Source organism: Drosophila guanche, unplaced genomic scaffold (assembly GCF_900245975.1).
Source record: "Drosophila guanche unplaced genomic scaffold, DGUA_6, whole genome shotgun sequence".
NCBI classification, from domain to species: Eukaryota; Metazoa; Arthropoda; class Insecta; order Diptera; family Drosophilidae; genus Drosophila; species Drosophila guanche.
Window position 1 is genome coordinate 4,026,017 of NW_022995745.1, and position 16,738 is coordinate 4,042,754.

At 48.5% G+C, this 16,738-nt stretch overlaps 2 protein-coding genes across 3 annotated transcripts in view; one reads left to right on the forward strand and one right to left on the reverse strand.

Moving 5' to 3' along the window:
* The first annotated feature begins 1,324 nt into the window (after positions 1–1,324).
* On the forward strand, positions 1,325–5,623 carry LOC117581132 (putative GPI-anchor transamidase). The gene is made up of 6 exons (XM_034268059.1): positions 1,325–1,975; positions 2,038–2,155; positions 2,215–2,325; positions 2,385–2,545; positions 2,612–2,706; positions 5,348–5,623. Exons 1-5 carry the CDS (start codon positions 1,383–1,385, stop codon positions 2,703–2,705), a joined length of 1,077 nt encoding a protein of 358 aa, XP_034123950.1. The 5' UTR covers positions 1,325–1,382; the 3' UTR covers position 2,706; positions 5,348–5,623.
* A 3,962-nt stretch (positions 5,624–9,585) lies between these two features.
* The window catches only part of LOC117581110 (hormone receptor 4), a 9,102-nt gene continuing 1,949 nt past the window's right edge, over positions 9,586–16,738 (reverse strand). Inside the window, exons 2-6 of one of the 2 annotated variants that reach the window (XM_034268013.1) lie at positions 12,078–15,150; positions 11,853–12,001; positions 10,100–11,545; positions 9,896–10,017; positions 9,586–9,805 (exon numbers count right to left, since the gene is read on the reverse strand). In XM_034268013.1, the coding sequence (XP_034123904.1) occupies positions 9,725–9,805; positions 9,896–10,017; positions 10,100–11,545; positions 11,853–12,001; positions 12,078–15,150 (4,871 nt within the window). In that variant the 3' untranslated portion in view covers positions 9,586–9,724. The remainder of the gene's footprint in view (positions 9,806–9,895; positions 10,018–10,099; positions 11,546–11,852; positions 12,002–12,077; positions 15,151–16,738) is intronic. The other variant, XM_034268014.1, reaches the window with a different exon arrangement.

Here is a 16,738-nt window from a genome sequence, read left to right on the forward strand (position 1 = left end):
TTAAATAAGAGCAGTTGATGGATAAGAGTGTGGACTGTGTGGAAAATATGTCTGTAAGGCCTTTCGCCTGTAGGTTGCTCCGCTTTTTGCAGTACGCCCACCCATTAATTTCACCTAGAAATTATTTGTACGCTCCGCGAGACACATCTACTTGCAGAGAGACTCACACACGCTTTGTCTGTGAGGCGGGAGTGTGCGAGTGTTGTGCCAAAGGCAATTGGAAAACGAAATGGCCGACAAAACGCCACGCAGCTACATGGATGGATGAAAGGCAAGGCAAGGCAAGCAAAGCACAGTACACAGTACAGTGGGAGGCAGAAGCAGTGATAAGCGGTCAGACAGGGAAAGGCGGAATGGGCGATATACATATGGATAAAAAGAAAACTTCCGGCAGAGCCAAAGCTCATCGAAATCAACTGAGAGCAGACAACAATCGACCAAGATACACTCTACATACAATCATAAATCAACGCACACAGGCAAACATATGGAAACCCACGTGAATCAGAGAGGGGGACAGACCAGACTCGCGATCGTAAGAACAGAGAGAGCCACCTATGATCGCGGCGAATTCGCAGAGTTTTCATAAGCAAAGCATTTGTGGATGTCTTACATTATTTTCCTTACTTCTTGCCCTGTGGAAAGCCAATGGCATTGGTGTTGGTGGCCACCAACACAAGTAAACCGAAAAAACAGTTAAAACTAGCACGCAAACAAGGCTTTTATGGGTACTCAGCCACACGTACATAAGTACATATCCAACAGCACACTCCATTATTCTCTCTCGCTCTCCTCGCTCTCTCTCTCTTCCTCGCCTCTCTTTATCGCTCTTCTCTTTGTGGCGCAGTGTCATTCTTTTTTACGCCATATTGAATTATTGCCGAGAGCCATTTGCCATTTGCCATTTTCTTGGGCTTTTTTTTACTACTTTCAACATGCCTATGTCAGATTTATTGCTTGGAATGTATCAACCTTTATGTGATTTAACTGTTTTATGCAAAAAAGCGAAGTCAATTCAGGGTTTAAAGGCTAAAATAGCTGAGGAAAATTTTCCCATTGCCAAATGTCTTCCTTTCTCTGTCTCTTTTGCCCAGCCTTTCGTAAGTGTTTGTGGGTAATGTTAAAATATCAGTTTGATTGTTTTAGAGGGTCAATAGTATGTTGGGCTAAATGCACTGTTAATATATGGGCATATATGAATGGTATTATTATTATTAGCAATTAATTTATTAAAAGATCGAAAATGTAAAAGAGGGGCATGTTAAGCGCAACGGAGCTATGTTAAGCCTCTGTTATGACTATCGATAACACGCGTTAGGGGATTCTCGACGCATTTTTTTGTCATTTCCCGCAGTTGCGTTATCACTGATTTTGTTTAAAACATGAACGAAATGTTTCTTAAACTGGTGTCTATTGTTTGTATATTCTGCATCTGCGTTGGTGGCGGCTCTGCGGGCAATGGAGATACCTCCATCCTGCCAGAGGGTTATGTGGATGCCACTCAAAGATCGACGCACACCAACAACTGGGCTGTCCTAGTGGATGCCTCCCGGTTCTGGTTCAACTACCGGCATGTGGCCAACGTCTTGTCCATCTATCGCTCAGTGAAGCGGCTCGGCATTCCCGACTCGCAGATCATTCTGATGATAGCTGACGATATGGCCTGCAACGCCCGCAATCCGCGTCCCGGTCAGGTCTACAACAACGCCAACCAGCACATCAATGTCTACGGCGACGACGTGGAGGTGGATTATCGCGGCTACGAAGTGACCGTGGAGAACTTTGTCCGCCTCCTTACTGGCCGCACCCAAAACGGTACAGCGCGCTCCAAGAAGCTGCTCTCCGATGCCGGCAGCAATGTTCTCATCTACCTCACCGGCCATGGCGGCGATGGTTTCCTGAAGTTCCAGGACTCGGAGGAGATAACCAGCCAGGAGTTGGCCGACGGCATCCAGCAGATGTGGGAGAAGAAACGGTGCTGCTGCCCTGTGCTAAATATTTGAACCAATCATCAATTCATATTTCCACCAATTGCAGCTACAATGAGCTCTTCTTCATGGTGGACACTTGCCAGGCCGCCTCGTTGTACGAGAAGTTCAGTTCGCCCAATGTCCTGGCAGTGGCCAGCAGCCTGGTGGGCCAGGATTCGCTCTCGGTAAGCAGAACGACTGTGTGAAAATAATGCCTGTGTATTGATTGTATCTCGCTTTACAGCATCATGTGGATCCTTCGATTGGTGTGTACATGATTGACCGCTATACTTACTATGCCCTGGAGTTCCTGGAGAAGGTGCAGCCATTCAGTACGCGCACCATTGGCGAATTTGTAAGTGTTTCTGTATTCTACCGTGCAACATGCTAAGCCCCTTCCTTCTGTCGTTACAGCTTCAAGTGTGCCCCAAGCGTGTCTGCATTTCGACTGTTGGTGTGCGCAAGGACCTCTACCGCCGTGACCCACACAAGGTGCCAATTACCGACTTCTTTGGCGCCATCAGACCCACACGCGTCTCCACAGATCGCATCAATGTGACGCTGGCGAACGAGAGGTATGGCCAGAGCATAGAAATCTGTAACTATACTTATAACACTGCATGTATGTCTGTCTCTTGCAGTGATTTTATAGCCGATCTGGAGGATATTGCAGTGGCCAAGCGGAAGTTCACCGTCATCATGGAGCCCCAGTTCCCTTCCGAGTTTTTCAAGTAACGTGAGTGAGAGGCGAGCTAAAAGACAACCAGCCAAGCAAGCAGGCAGGCAGTAAAATGCAAAAGGCAACGCAGAGATCCATCATTCATGTGATAATATTAATTTTATTCGTAAATACATCATTTCATTATTATTAATACATGTGTAATTTATTAAATTTATATGTGATCTCGAATCGTGCTTTAAAAATCTCAATTATGGGCTTAGTTCTTCGTTTTGGTTTTTTTTTTATTTTTGCTAACATTTTCATTTCATTATCATTCTCGGTTCGTTTTCCTTGTTTGTGTTTGCGTTTGCTTATATGCATATTACATCATGTTTCAGTTACAAATTATATTTTGGTATCTACTATCAAACGTTCACTAATCAATCAATCAATCAATCAATCCATCGATTAACATTCATATCAAATCCAAACAAAAGTAAACAAAAACCCATATTGTATACTTATATAAAAAGCGGCGAGGATACGCATCTTCCCCCCGCATATGTTATATAGACTTAGAAATTCACACAAAAAAAATGACTAACAAACAAAAAAAAAACAGTACATTGTATCTACTACGCGGTACAATATATAATTTTCGGTTCATTTTGTTGTGTTTTTGTTTTGTTTTGTGTTTCACTTAGCTTTGCTTCGGCTTCGTTTTGAAATTTTCTAATTTGGGTATTCACAAATTCAAAGAGTATAACAATGGCCATCCAGCAACACCATCTACCCACCATCTGGTAGAGCCCCTACCCCTACTACTCTCTCTCCCGTTTAGCATATGGAAGGATCTACTTCGATTTTTATTTATTTACTGAATTCATTGATCGCTTTTTGCTTTCGCTTTTCGTTTCATTTTTCTTAAATGAATGCACACACACACTCATACACCATTACATATCAATACACACACACGTACTATATATGTATGTATAATGCATATATGTAATTATAATTTATTTCTTGGTTTTATTTTTTATTTTTGGTTTTACTTTTTTTGTGTGTTTTTTTTTTTGTTTCATTGCATCAGTCCCATAATTTGAGTTGTAGGCTGGGGGTTTGTCCTCAAGATCAAGATCCAGATTAAGCACCATAAGAAGTTCGTATTGCATCCACGTCGTTAAACACTATTGGGACCATGGAATATCGATCACGGAACACACGGGTTGTGGGCCATTGTGGGTGTGGGAGGTGTCTAATTGGGACGGGTCTGCGTCCGAATGGGACATTGTTGAGTGTGCAGTTTTGGTGTGGTGTGGTGTGGTGTGGTGTGGTGTGGAGCGGAGTGTGTCTGTAGTTTATGTGGGTGGGGGGTAGGCACAACAGTTATATATGTGTGTGTGTGTGTGTGTGTGTGTGTATGTATGTAGTTGGTTAGATAAGCGTCGGCCGTTGACTGCTGTAACTGGCTGTATGTATATTTTTTTGGGTGCCATCCGGGACTGGGTGTTTCTCTGTGTCGTTAAAATTAGCTAACTAATGTTATACATATGTATTTATGTATGTATGTATCTCGAGCAGCCAGATGGGGAGCCAGCATACATAATTCTTCTCACTGCTCCTCTGATCGTTCTGCTTATGTATTTACAAAGACACTTTCGGGGTAGCAAACCCGCCATCTGACGCATGTCTCTATATATTCATTAGGGGACGTGGACCTGCATGTGGGTGGGGGAGATGGATAATGGCAAAAGGTTAGAGGAAACGGCTGACTGGTCTGGCTAAGCTGTCCCGTCCTGTCCTGTCCCGTCCCGTCCCGTCCTGTCTACACTTTGATTGATTCGAATCTCGTTTACGGTTACGCTTTTTGTTTTTTATATCTAACACTTATTCGATAACACGCTGTGCAAAAATATTTTTCATTTTCATTTTCCTTTTCTTTTTTTTGTATTACTTTATATTTATCTACTTTCCTTATGTTTTTTGTTGCTGTTATTTTAAATATCCCTTCCCAGCTTCCGTTATCGCCGCTACTGACGTCTTATGCTGTTTACACTCTACAAAAAATGTTAATCGCCTGCCCCGCCCGACCATCCCATACAGATCTTCACTTCCGATCTCTCATTTCGTATATTGGTTTTTTTTTTTTGGGGGGTTAGTTCTCGCACGAACTCTCGTATTATTAATTCGCTTATGAAAATTCACATTATTTAAATATTCTTGCTATTTGCTATTTCGTATTTGATTTTTTTTTTGCATTCTTTTTGCTTGTTTTTTATTTGCTTGTAAAAAAACCTTACTACGGACAAAAAAAAAAATCAAAAATAACATTTGAAGGCAATTTGATGTCAGACTCTTTCTTAATTTCATTTTCTTTTTTCTTTTCTTTATTTTTTAAACATCTCTCTCTCTCTCTCTCTCTTCATTATTCTCATCTTTGTTTGTGTTTTTGGTTTTTAATTTTATTTTTGCTTGGTTTTGGGATGTCCCTATCCGTTCTCGTTATCTGTTTCTCTTTCACGTACTCGTGCTCGTTCCTTATCTTTATGTTTATGTGTGTATAATGAGTGGTAGATCGAGTGTGTAGGGCTGGGGGGAATCTATGGTTTTACTATCTATACACGAAAATGGCCAAGCGCCTTCGCCACAATAATCTATAATTCAGTTCTAACAGACTCTGTTCTACTATATGTTTCCTTGCTCTTCGTTTCAGGTTCCAAATCATATAAACTAAAACCCAAAACACAGCATTATGGCTCTGGGACTGCACCTGCATGAGAAGTGGATCGACTGGATCAAGGCAACGCCCATTCGAAAGACAATTTGTAGACATTTTTCGGTGTATACTTATTGGGGCGTTCGCGTTGGTTCGACTGAGATTGAGGTGAAACTGCCATGGGAAGCAGCATTATATTTGTAAGATCTCCCCTTGTATATATCCTAGACTAGCAATCGTATTGCTTAAATAAACAAACGAATGTTGAACTCATTCCAGTATTGTCGTACAGAAATGGGGCCATTCTCTTGCTGTACTTTTCCAATCCAATCCAATCCAATCCATAATGGATATAAATATACAATTTCTGGGTTCTTCGCCATGGTATAAGCGGAATAACGTCTCTCTTATATGTACAATCCGATCGTGTGGGAATTTCGGTCGATCTCTAACACAGTGCGGAAGCGAGTGGACGGGTGGGGGTAGGGGCTTTGGGGATACAAAAAAAAGAAGTTAAAAAATAAATACAAAATAACAACTTTTTAAGAATTACATTTATTCAAAAATGTTGTTAAAAAAATGTATACAGACAGCAAAAAAATCAACAAAATTAATACATTTACAAAATAAAACGTAGTACGACGATATCGATAACAATCCGGGCATCAATATCGCCATGGGCGATAGGCGAATAGGGTTGCTTACGACACCACGATTACGATTTCAAAATGCGTAATCGTCTTAAAAAAAAAAAAATAATTATATATATTTATATCCTTTGCTCTTTGCATTTCTTTGTGTGTTTTTTTTTTGTTTGTTTTCGTTTTTGTTTCCTTAGTTTTTTCATTTCTTTCAGCTCAACACATTCAATATCCTCCTCTCGTATGTATGTATGTATGTATGTGTGTATGTATGTATGCTCTATGCGTAATTTATGTGTTTTATCTATACATATACAATACGTATGTATATATTCTGCATATACAAATACATATATACGAGCATATATATAAGTGTTGGTTGGGTGTGTGTGTGTGTGTATATATATTAAAAAAAAATAATATGCATAATTAGAGCTAGATTTATGTGTATGTATTTATGTATGTATGTATGTATGTATGTGTGTGGGTGTGGGTGTGGGTGTGTTGTTATATGCATACATTGGTACATCCTATATGTAAAATGGTGATTATGCGTTCTTAACTTAGGTATAGGTATAGTGTGTGTGTGGGTGTGCTCCTTTCTGCGCATTTATGTATATTTATATTGTGTGTGTGTGTGTCTCTCTGCCACCCCACTTTCTCGACCCCACCGCACAACCCTCCCCACCCCAATACGCACACACAATACGATAAATAATCGGGCAAATGTGTGAGGGTCAAAGTAAGTTGCAATTGCTGTGTGGCAGTATGTGTAGTACTCCCAAACATATACATATTAGTGGTATATAATAATAGTATACATATATATATAGCTAGTATGTATGTTTATAACATGTGAGAGGAGTGGGGCTGGGGATCAGTAGGGGTAACTAACAACATTACATCTTATATTCCCTCCCAAAGTGTCAACGAATCTGTGTGTGTGTGTGTGTGTGTGTGCGGTACTGTGTGGATCCTGCGCTCCTACGGAGAGAACACCCACCCACTCCGGCTCATTGATAATTTCTCTACTACACGGCCACGGCTACAAGGATGATTGGACACTATGCTACATGGACTCTACTATTTATACTTTATGTGGTTGCTTTCTCTCGTCACTCGCTACTTTCATCCTGCTCTCTGTCGGTGCTTCACCATTTTACAATACATACATTTATATTTCTAGACTTTACATAGATTATAAAAAAAAAAAAAGAACATTATTATCTGACATATGCACGCATCCTAAATGCTCGGCTATAGCTGTGTGTGGCATTGTGGCTACATAAACATTAAATATTTCATTACATACTCGTTACATAGTGTGTACTCGCTACCATACTCTCGTTATCGTACTCGTTTATTCATAGATGTTAACACTTTTTCTTCCAATCTCAATGCTCTCTATTCTCCTCCTCCTCCTCCTCCTCCTCCTACATCTTCTTTCTCTGCTCTGGGCAAACAATAAAAACAAAACAAAAATGTTTTTAAGTTAGAAGATTCGCTCTCTCTCTCTGTGTGTGTGTGTGTGTGGGTTGAGTGGATTGTGTGTGGATTGTGAATGAGGATCAATGATTTTTGTATGCTTTTGTGAGCGGGATATAGTACAGGGATATCGATCGATCGATAATCGGGTTGGCTGGCTCCATAGAAACCAGACCAGACCAGCAACCATAACACCACGATACGACAGACAGACATTAGGCTCTACATTATGCATGTAGCAAATAGTTAATGGTCAGTTTTGTTGTAAAAGCTATAGTAATAGTAATAATCGCTCATAATCAATTCGAATATGAATCCATAATAGCTAACAACTAAGTTAATGAATAATCGTAGGCATATATAAGCATAAGCATAATCATAAGTGGTAATCGTATTTCATAATCATAATCCATAATCGATAATCGATAATCATAATCCATAATCATAATAAAACATGCTCTACGTGTACGATTCTAAAATAATTCAGTCATCAGGTAACATTGTTTTGAACACAACTACAGTAACAGAAGCTGAGGTCGCGGGCGTGCGCTGGGTACCACCTGTGGGCGTGGCAGTGTCAGTGGCTGTGGCTGTGGCTGTGGCAGTGGCATTCCTATTATTATTATTATTATTGTTAATATTATTATTACTATTGTTGTAATTCTTATTGTGGTTGTTGCTGTTGCTGTTGGTTTTGTTTTGTGGTGCTGGTGTGTTTGTTGTTGTTGCTGTTGTTGTTGTTCTTGTGGTTGTGGTTGTGGTTCTTGGTGTTGGTGTCGGTGTTGGTGTTGCTAATGTTGCTTGTGATTGTTGTGTCGTCGTCGTCATCATCATTCCTGTTGCTGGCGTCGTCGACACGGCAGTCCATTGTTGTTGCTGCATTGCTGCGCGAGATGATAATGAAGTCGATGAAGATGTTGTTGTTGTTGTTGTTGTTGTTGTTGATGATGGTGTTGCAGTTACAGTTGCTGTGGCAGTTATCTGTGGCATGGCACTGTCCAAAATCGGCAGCTCATCATCAGTCTGTGTGTGCATGTCGGCAGTGTGGATAGTTGCTGCTGCCGCTGCTCCTGCTGCGTGTCCGTTGAGCAGCCGCAACGTTGTTCGTTCTGGCAACGGTATTGGACAACAATGTTATGGACCACAAAGCTCACAATTCTTTCTGCTTACCATTTGCCATCTGACTTTGGCTCTGACTATGCTGACCCAGCTTGTCGCTAAATGTTGCTGTTGCTGTTTCTGCTGTCGTTGTTGCTGTTGCTGTTGCTGCTGTTGGCAATTGCTTGGCCATGCCCGTTCCAGCTCCTGTTACCGCTCCCAATCCAATTCCAATTCCCATTCCCAATCCCAGTCCCAATCCTTTTGTGGCAGTGTTGCTTGTAAAATTGATTATCCTTCTGGGCAGTTTCTGTTGTTGTTGCTGTTGCTGCAACGCCAGCAATTGTTGCTTCTGCTGGCGTGCTGTGGCAATCTCACTTAGATTGGCCAACGTCACCGCCGTTTTCATCACGTGGGCAGGTGTCGGTGACGTGTGCATCGTCTTGGTCTTGATCAATGCCGTCGTCGCCACTGTTGTGGCAGTTGTTGCTGCCGTTTCCGCGCATGTTGCTGCGGCTGGCATGGCCCGATGTGACATTAAGGCCGTTTGTAGAATTGATGTATATTGTTGTTGTTGTTGTTGTTGCTGTTGTTGTTGTTGCTGCTGTTGTGATTGTTGTTGTTGTTGTTGTTGTTGTTGCAGTTGTTGTTGCTCAAGTCTTTTGCTCTCTTCTAAACTGTTGTTGCTGCTGCTGCTGCTGTTGCTGTGGGAATAGTCCATGGCAGTGTCATTGGCTGTGGCCGATGATCGTGCAATTTGCTCGGCAGCCGCCGTCAGTGTGGCCAATGTGGCCGCCGCTCCACTCAGCAGCGATGTCTTCAGTATGGATGTGGACGTGGACGTTGACGTGGATGTGGATGTGGATGTTGGCCTGCCCAGCAATTGTGGCTGCTGCTGCTGCTGCTGCTGCTCCCTGGGTAGCCCGATTTCGATTTTAATCTTGGGCAAATCCCGCAACTGAGGCTGTTGCATCGTTCGACTTCTACGCCGCACTGCCGCTGCTCCTGCTCCTGCTCCTGCTCCTGCTGACTGCTCCTGTTGTTGCTGCTGCCGCTCCCGCTCCTGTGCCGCTTCTGGTGGTCCGGGTGAAGTCGGAGTTGGTGCTGGTAGATGGTTGGTGGTTTGCAGCAGGCCGTGTTCAAGCATCTGCTACCTTATGCTCGCCGAATTGAGCACGAAGGGCACATAGAACATTTTGCTCTCGAGCAGCAGGCTAGCGGCTGCCTGGATCTACAGGGGGGACACAACAGATTGGGGCAAATAAGAGTGAAAGTATGAGTGGAAATCTGGAAATCTGGAACTCGGAGAATTGTCACCTACCTCTGGTATGTGGGAGAGCAGCTCGCTGAGACGCGCCTGTGGGTTCTGGGGCGATGAGTTCTGCAGATAGGAGCGCAGCACCTGGATATAACGCTCCTGAATGCTCTCCAGTTCCACTTCTGCTGAGGAGGACAAAGAGGACACATAAGATGGCATGAGAACAAGCGAAGCTCGAGGATGTGCAATCAAGACGCGCTCACGTACCTTTGTTCAGGAGAATGTAGACCTTGAGGCAGACATATTCCTCCATCTTGAGCTTGATGCGCCGGAACATGATCGTGATTTGGGTCATCTTGTCCACCATGTGGCCCACGTCCAGCTTCAGCTGCTCCATGGCAATGGGCTGGCCCATCAGTGTGGTCAGGCAGGTTTGCAGGGTGCTCAGATGGGAGTTCACTTCGCTCACAAATTCCGGATCGTCCTTGTGCAGCGGCTGGGCGGGCGAGGACATTGACAATGAGGTCTGCGTGGGTGTCGGCGTTGAGGCCGGTGACCCATGACGACTGCCATGATTGTTGGCGGATGCTCCGGTGGCCGCTGAACCCGCTCCGGATTGGCTGGAGCGCTTGCCGTGCAGCGCCTGATAGGCGGCCGTGGTGAGGATGAGGATCTCGTGCCACTTGTCGGTGAGCAGCTTGGTGTGTATCTCCACGGGTATCTCCAGATAGAACGGCAACTTCTTCGTCCACGACACCAGCTTGTGCACAATGGAGTCGCCGATGTTGCACAGCTTCTCGCTGATCTCCGACTTGTCCTCGAGGAACTCGCTAAAGTGCGGCAGCGTGGCAATGTCCTCCATGGCATCGCAGTCGATCAGCGTCTGGATCATGGCCAGCGCGTGCTCGTACGAGATTTGCCTGTCCTTCGACGAGCTCACCGCCGAGTCCAGTCGATGGCGCAGATGCACAATCTCGCTGGGATTGGTCAGGGCCGTCTTCAGTATGGTGCCGTTCATCAGATGCGGCGGCAGCGATGGCTGTGACGATGCTCCACCACCACCACCGCCCCCAGAGCTATGCTGATGATGGTTGTGGTGCTGACCTTGTCCCTGTCCCTGTCCCTGTCCCTGCTGCTGCTGCCCCTGCTGCAGGGGTGAGCTGAGGGACAAATGCGGCGACGATTGCTGCTGCTGCTGCTGCTGGGCCGGGCTGTGCATTGGCTGCGACTGCAGCAGCTCCGATTTGAGCACGGGACCCAGGAACATGGGCTTCATGTCCACACCACCGCCCATCAGCTTTGACTGTTGCTGCTGCTGTTGCTGTTGCTGCTGTTGTTGCTGCTGGTGCTGATGCTGCGCGGCTGCTGCCACAGCGGCTGCCAGTTGCTGCTGCTGCGGGGAGAGCAGATGGTGGGGCGAGAGCTGCGCCTGCAGTTGCTGCTGATGCTGGTTGTGGTGATGCTGCTGATGATGCTGATGCTGCTGCTGCTGCTGCTGCTGCTGGTGTTGATGCTGATGATGATGGTGGATCGGTGAGTGCATCTGCTGCTGCTGCTGTTGGTGCTGCTGCTGCTGCTGCTGCTGTTGCTGCTGGGCGGCCTGCTGCTGCTGCTGCTTCTGGTTCGTCTTCTTGTGCTTCTTGTATTTGACCTTGTACAGGTTGTAGACGGCGCCGCTGTTGCGTCCACCTGGCATGCGATCCTCACGAACGGCTAGAACGGAGTAGAGGTGGGAGAGTGGTTGGAGATTAGTAAAAAGAAAGATCAAAGATCAAGCTGAACACAAGTTCCGCATCGAATTGGCACTGGGACTCTGCTGCACATTGGACAATGGTTTTATTGGACCTCCCATTGTTGGGCCACGATTCATCAAGGACATGGCAATGGGAGATCACCAACCAGGGCACTCTTTCAATATTCTTTTCTCCCTTGACTATCGTTGAACATTGAACTGAAAGCTAGTTTGATCCTGAGCCACTCTCGGAGATGGGGACGGGATAGCACTAATCATTTTACTCACCCTGCAGCACCATGCCCTGCTCAATGCATTTCTTAAATCGACAATACTGACAACGGTTGCGCTGTGCTTTGGTTATTTCGCAGGTGCCATCCGCCACGCAGGTGTAGACGCGTCGGTTCTGCACCGTGCGCTTGAAGAAGCCCTTGCAGCTGTGGACAAGAAGGGATGAAGGAGGATGATGATGGTTTAGTCTCTCTCTCTCTCTCTCTAGGTTGAACAGCTTACCCCTCGCAGGTGATGATGCCGTAGTGCAGGCCGGTGGCCTTGTCCTCGCAGATCATGCACACCAGCGGCTGTTCATCCTCGTCCGTGGGCTCGTGGGGCGCTTCGAGGCCACCGCCTCTGCCGCCGGCACCGCCCGCACCGACACCGCCCACGCCCGACGAGTTGGAGCTGCCCCACTGCTGCTGGGCGCTGAGATTGAGCGCCTGCAGTTGGCCGGGCGGCAGCTGCGAGTAGTCGCCCGCCCACAGCCGCTCCATATTGAGGGCGTGCGGGGTGCGGAAGGGATGGGGGCGCGCTCGCATGTCCTGGATGCGACTCTGTCCGAGCGAGAGCAGCAGCTGGGCTGCCTCCTCGTTGTTCTGCGGCCCCGCGCTCGACGACCCCGAGGGCGTCAGGGAGCCGCTGCCCGATCCACCGCCGCCGGACGAGTGGGAGGGTGTGATGGAGCCAGCAGAGGGCGAGGGCAGTGCCGACTGCAGGCAGTGCACCTGACTGACCACGCCGCTCTGCTGCTGCTGCTGCTGCTGCTGCTGCTGCTGCTGTTGCTGCTGTTGATGCTGCTGTTGCTGGTGGTGGGGCGACTGTTGCTGCTGCTGCTGCTGCTGCGGATGTGGATGCGGATGCGGATGGGAGTGTGCTGCTCCTTGGCCGGCGGATGGTGGCGGTGGCTCGTAGCCCCAGACCATGGTGCGAACGCCACAGCTCTCGCCCATGATGACGGTGGGCGTGCCGCGTGGCGGCGTCTGCGATGGCGTCTGCGGGGAAAGCTGCGATGAGGAGGAGGACGACGAGGGATGCGGCGATGGGCACTGCACCGAGCCTCCATTGCCACCCACTCCGCCGACGCCGCCGCCGCCCCCAACGGGACGCAGATTGCCGAGTGGTCCGCCAATCACCTCCGGCTTGACGCCATTGATGCGCGCATTGCTGAAGCAGACCATCCGTTGGGCGGCCACCGCCGCCGCTGCTGCTGCTCCGCCCGCGGACTGCATCAGATGTGGCAAGCCCACCGACACCTGCTGATGCACCTCGCTCTTCACCCGGAAGAGTATGGCCGCATCCCGATTCGGGTGGCGCAGGGAGAGCGACGCCGGATGCATCAATGCCAACGCCTGCGGTGGCGGTTCCCTTTGCTGCTGCTGCTGCTGCTGTTGCTGGTGGTGATGTTGCTGCTGCTGTTGCTGCTGCTGCTGCTGTTGGTGGTGTTGCATGTGCGGCGATTGCTGCTGGTGATGCGGCGACAGATGCCGCTGAGCCGACTGTGTGCCCGCATTTGGTTCCTTCTTCACACGCACCAGGGAGTGCGGAGAATGCTGCTGCTGCTGCTGCTGGTGGGGCGATTGCTGCTGCTGCTGCTGCTGCTGCTGCTGGCCGAGTAGATGATGCAGGTGGAGCTGTTGCTGCTGGGTGAGATGCTGCATGGACTGACTGAGCAGATGCTGCGGACTCTGGCCCAGTTGCAGCTCCGTTGGCGGACTGTTCTTGCGCAGGGTCAGCGGCTGTGTCAGTTGCTGGTGCAGGTGGTGCGTCTGGACGATGGCCGTGGACAGCCCGTGCCCGCTGCCGCTCAGCGGCACGTGCGAGAGCTGCTGGCCCACGCCCAGAGGCGGACTGGCCCGGCTCAAATGCTGCTGGGAGGAGCTGATTGACGATGAGGATTCCCGTTCCCGTTCCCGTTCCCGATCTCGATCCCTGTCCCTGTCTCGCTCTCTTTCTCGCTCCCTTTCTCTGTCTCTGTCTCGATCCCTGTCTCGTTCCCTTTCCCTCTCCCTCTCCCGTTCTCGCTGCGTGTTGGAGGTGGAAGAGGGCGAGCCGGGCGGCGGTGGCTCCGACTTGATGCGCGACGGAGTGACCAGCACCGTCACATGTCCGGCCGCCGCCGCTGCCGCTGCTGCTGCTGCTGCTGCCGCCTTGCTCTCCTGCTCCCGCTCACGCTCCCGCTGCTGGTGGAAGGCGAGCATCTTGGTGGAGACGGTGAGCAGGCGCTCCTCCTTGACGGATCGGATCACGCTCAGATTGACCTCGCCCGGGCTCTGCTTGCTGCTGGCCGAGACCGCGGAGCAGGACGACGAGGAGGAGCTGCTGGTGGTGGTGGAGGATGAGAGGACACCGTTGGTGGGTCCCGGATGGGGCCGCTGCCCCGTTGTCGTCGAGGGCTTCTCCTCCAGGGAGTCGGGTGAGGCGCGACTGCTGCCGCCGCCATTGCTCGAACTGGATGCCGCGCCCCCATTGTTGTGCGGCGGCGTTGGCGTTGCCCGCGTCCCCCCGCTCATCGATCCACCGCTGGGCGCCACTGCGGTGCCTGCCACCTCCGACGTGGGCGGACTGCTGGAACGAGCCTGATGCTCCGTGGGCGGTGGTGACATTGCCGAGGAGGCAGCCGCCGCTGTCGTCACTGCGCTGCCGCTGCTGCTGCTCCCGCTGCTGGAGGAGTGAATCTCTGAGTGCTCCTTTTTGATACTTGCTCCGGAGCCGGCTACCTGGCCGGCCTTGGATGTGATGGTGATGGTGTTGTTGCCGCTGCGGCTGCTGCTGCTGCTGGGGCAGGAGGTGGAGAGCGAGGATGACGAAGAGGACGAGGAGGAGGCGCAGGATGTCGATGACAGCGATGATGTGGAGGAGGAGGCCACCGCTGATATCGATGTGGACACGGAGGGAGCTGTTGATGTTGCTGTTGCTCCGCCTCCAGATCCAGATCCCGTGCCCGTTCCCGTTCCCGCTGATGCCACCGCCGCTGCTGCCAGGGACACAGATACCGCCGCCACCGATGCGGCCGCGGCCGAGGTGGTCAGTGGCAGTGGCAGGGGCAGGGCCATGGGCAGCGGCAGGCTCAATGGCAGCGGCAGGGGCAGCGGCAGCGGCAGTGTCAGGGGTAACACGCCGGCTGAGCCGCTGTCGCAGAGCTTCGGTGACATCGGCGCCAAAAGATCCGGCGACGAGGTCGATGTGTCCGCAATGGACTCTCCGTCACTGCTGCATCTCGAATCGATTTTCCGGCGTTTGAGTTTGAGGTCTTGAAAAAGGCTCATTTTATCGAGCTCGCTGTACGGGCCACGGCTCAGTGTCATAATTCCTGTTCGATTCGGAGGAGCAAAGGGAAGACACAAAATTAGTTGCAAACTCAAAGCTGAGATTGGTTTTGGGAGTGTACTAATCATCCCAGACATATGATTGCATTAAGGCCTTAGACTTAGACTAGGATTCATTTGAATCGACAGATTTCTATCAATATTTATCAATAGCATTAAGTTTAATGCATTTTGTGTTTAAAATAATTAAAGATTAACGTGTAGAAAATGTATTCTCCCATCCCAACTGTCTATATGCCGCTCTCCTTTCCATTTAATTATGTTTTAAGCATTTTCTCTCTTTGAGAAATCTATATAAATCTTTTTAAGTTTATTCGTGACTAAAACATTAATGATGCACCCATGATAGATCACAAGATCTACTCCAAAAGCCATGGAAAAATCTCATATCAAACAATGAAAATAAAACTCTCCCACAACTACAATAATTCTTCGCTTGATTCGAGCAACATTGTGACAAGACAAGCTTTAAGTCAAGTGTTTAAATCCCAAACTAAGTAAAGTGAACCCTTTATCTGTTTTACAAAAATATTTAATACGGGAGGGAGGCATTTCATTTATGTTACGCTGCATAAATTTCTCACAAGTGATCGGACTCCAGCAGAGACAAATCGCCACATTTTGTGCAATAGAATCGCAAAAAGGTATCCCAAAATATTCTTATATTTATGTAAGGAGCTGTAGAACTAAGTAAGGATTGTGGGAAGTTCAGCCCTGAGGCTGGAAAATGCCAACAATTGAAGGTCATTTACAGCAAAAAACTCCTCCAAACATTGGAATTTAATGTCATCGCATGGTAGCTAGTGGCTAGCATATCCATTTGTCATCTTTCATGCAGATCCTACTCATGTTTACGAGTTTGCATATGCATAAGTTCGCATTCGTATTTGTTGCGGAAGTTGTTGGAATATAAACAAATAACAAAACAAATTTGCATTTACTTCCCTTCCACAGAGCGGACAGATACAAAAGAAACAACAACAACAAAAAAGCGAAACAGATGATGCTCAAGCAGGTGGCGGTTCAGACAAGGCAGAAGCAGAACTGGTTAGGATAAGATTCCGTTTAGTTTTGAGAGTTTCGCCCAATTAGCCATTGATCGGCATTCGATCTGCGGATCAGTTAGCAGTTCATCGGTTCATCTGCCAGGGAGGAACGAAATCACTTTATGGCAAGGGGCAGACTTCAAGTGCTAGTCCCAGTTGGAGCTGGAGCACTTGAGCTTTCGTTTCTGCAGCTGAAATTCTGTCTCCCTGCAGCACACTCTCTCTTCGCTGCCGACACTCTCTACCGCCTCGCTTCGGTCACGTCGGTCACTTGGTGCGTTGGCCCAGCAACGACATTTCCATCTGTATCTCCCTCTCTCTCTCTCTCTCTGGGTCTAGGTGCGTGTGCCTGTGTGTATCTATCCAATGGCGATTTCTTCACGCACACTCGGAACTTTTGGCTCCAAATGCGACCCCCCCCCCCCCCCCCCCAAAAAAAAAACCACAGAGCCCCGCCCCGCCCCCCCCCCCCCCCTGCCCCCACACCCCCCCCAAAAACTTTTTCCCCCCCCCGCTTGTTTCCCCC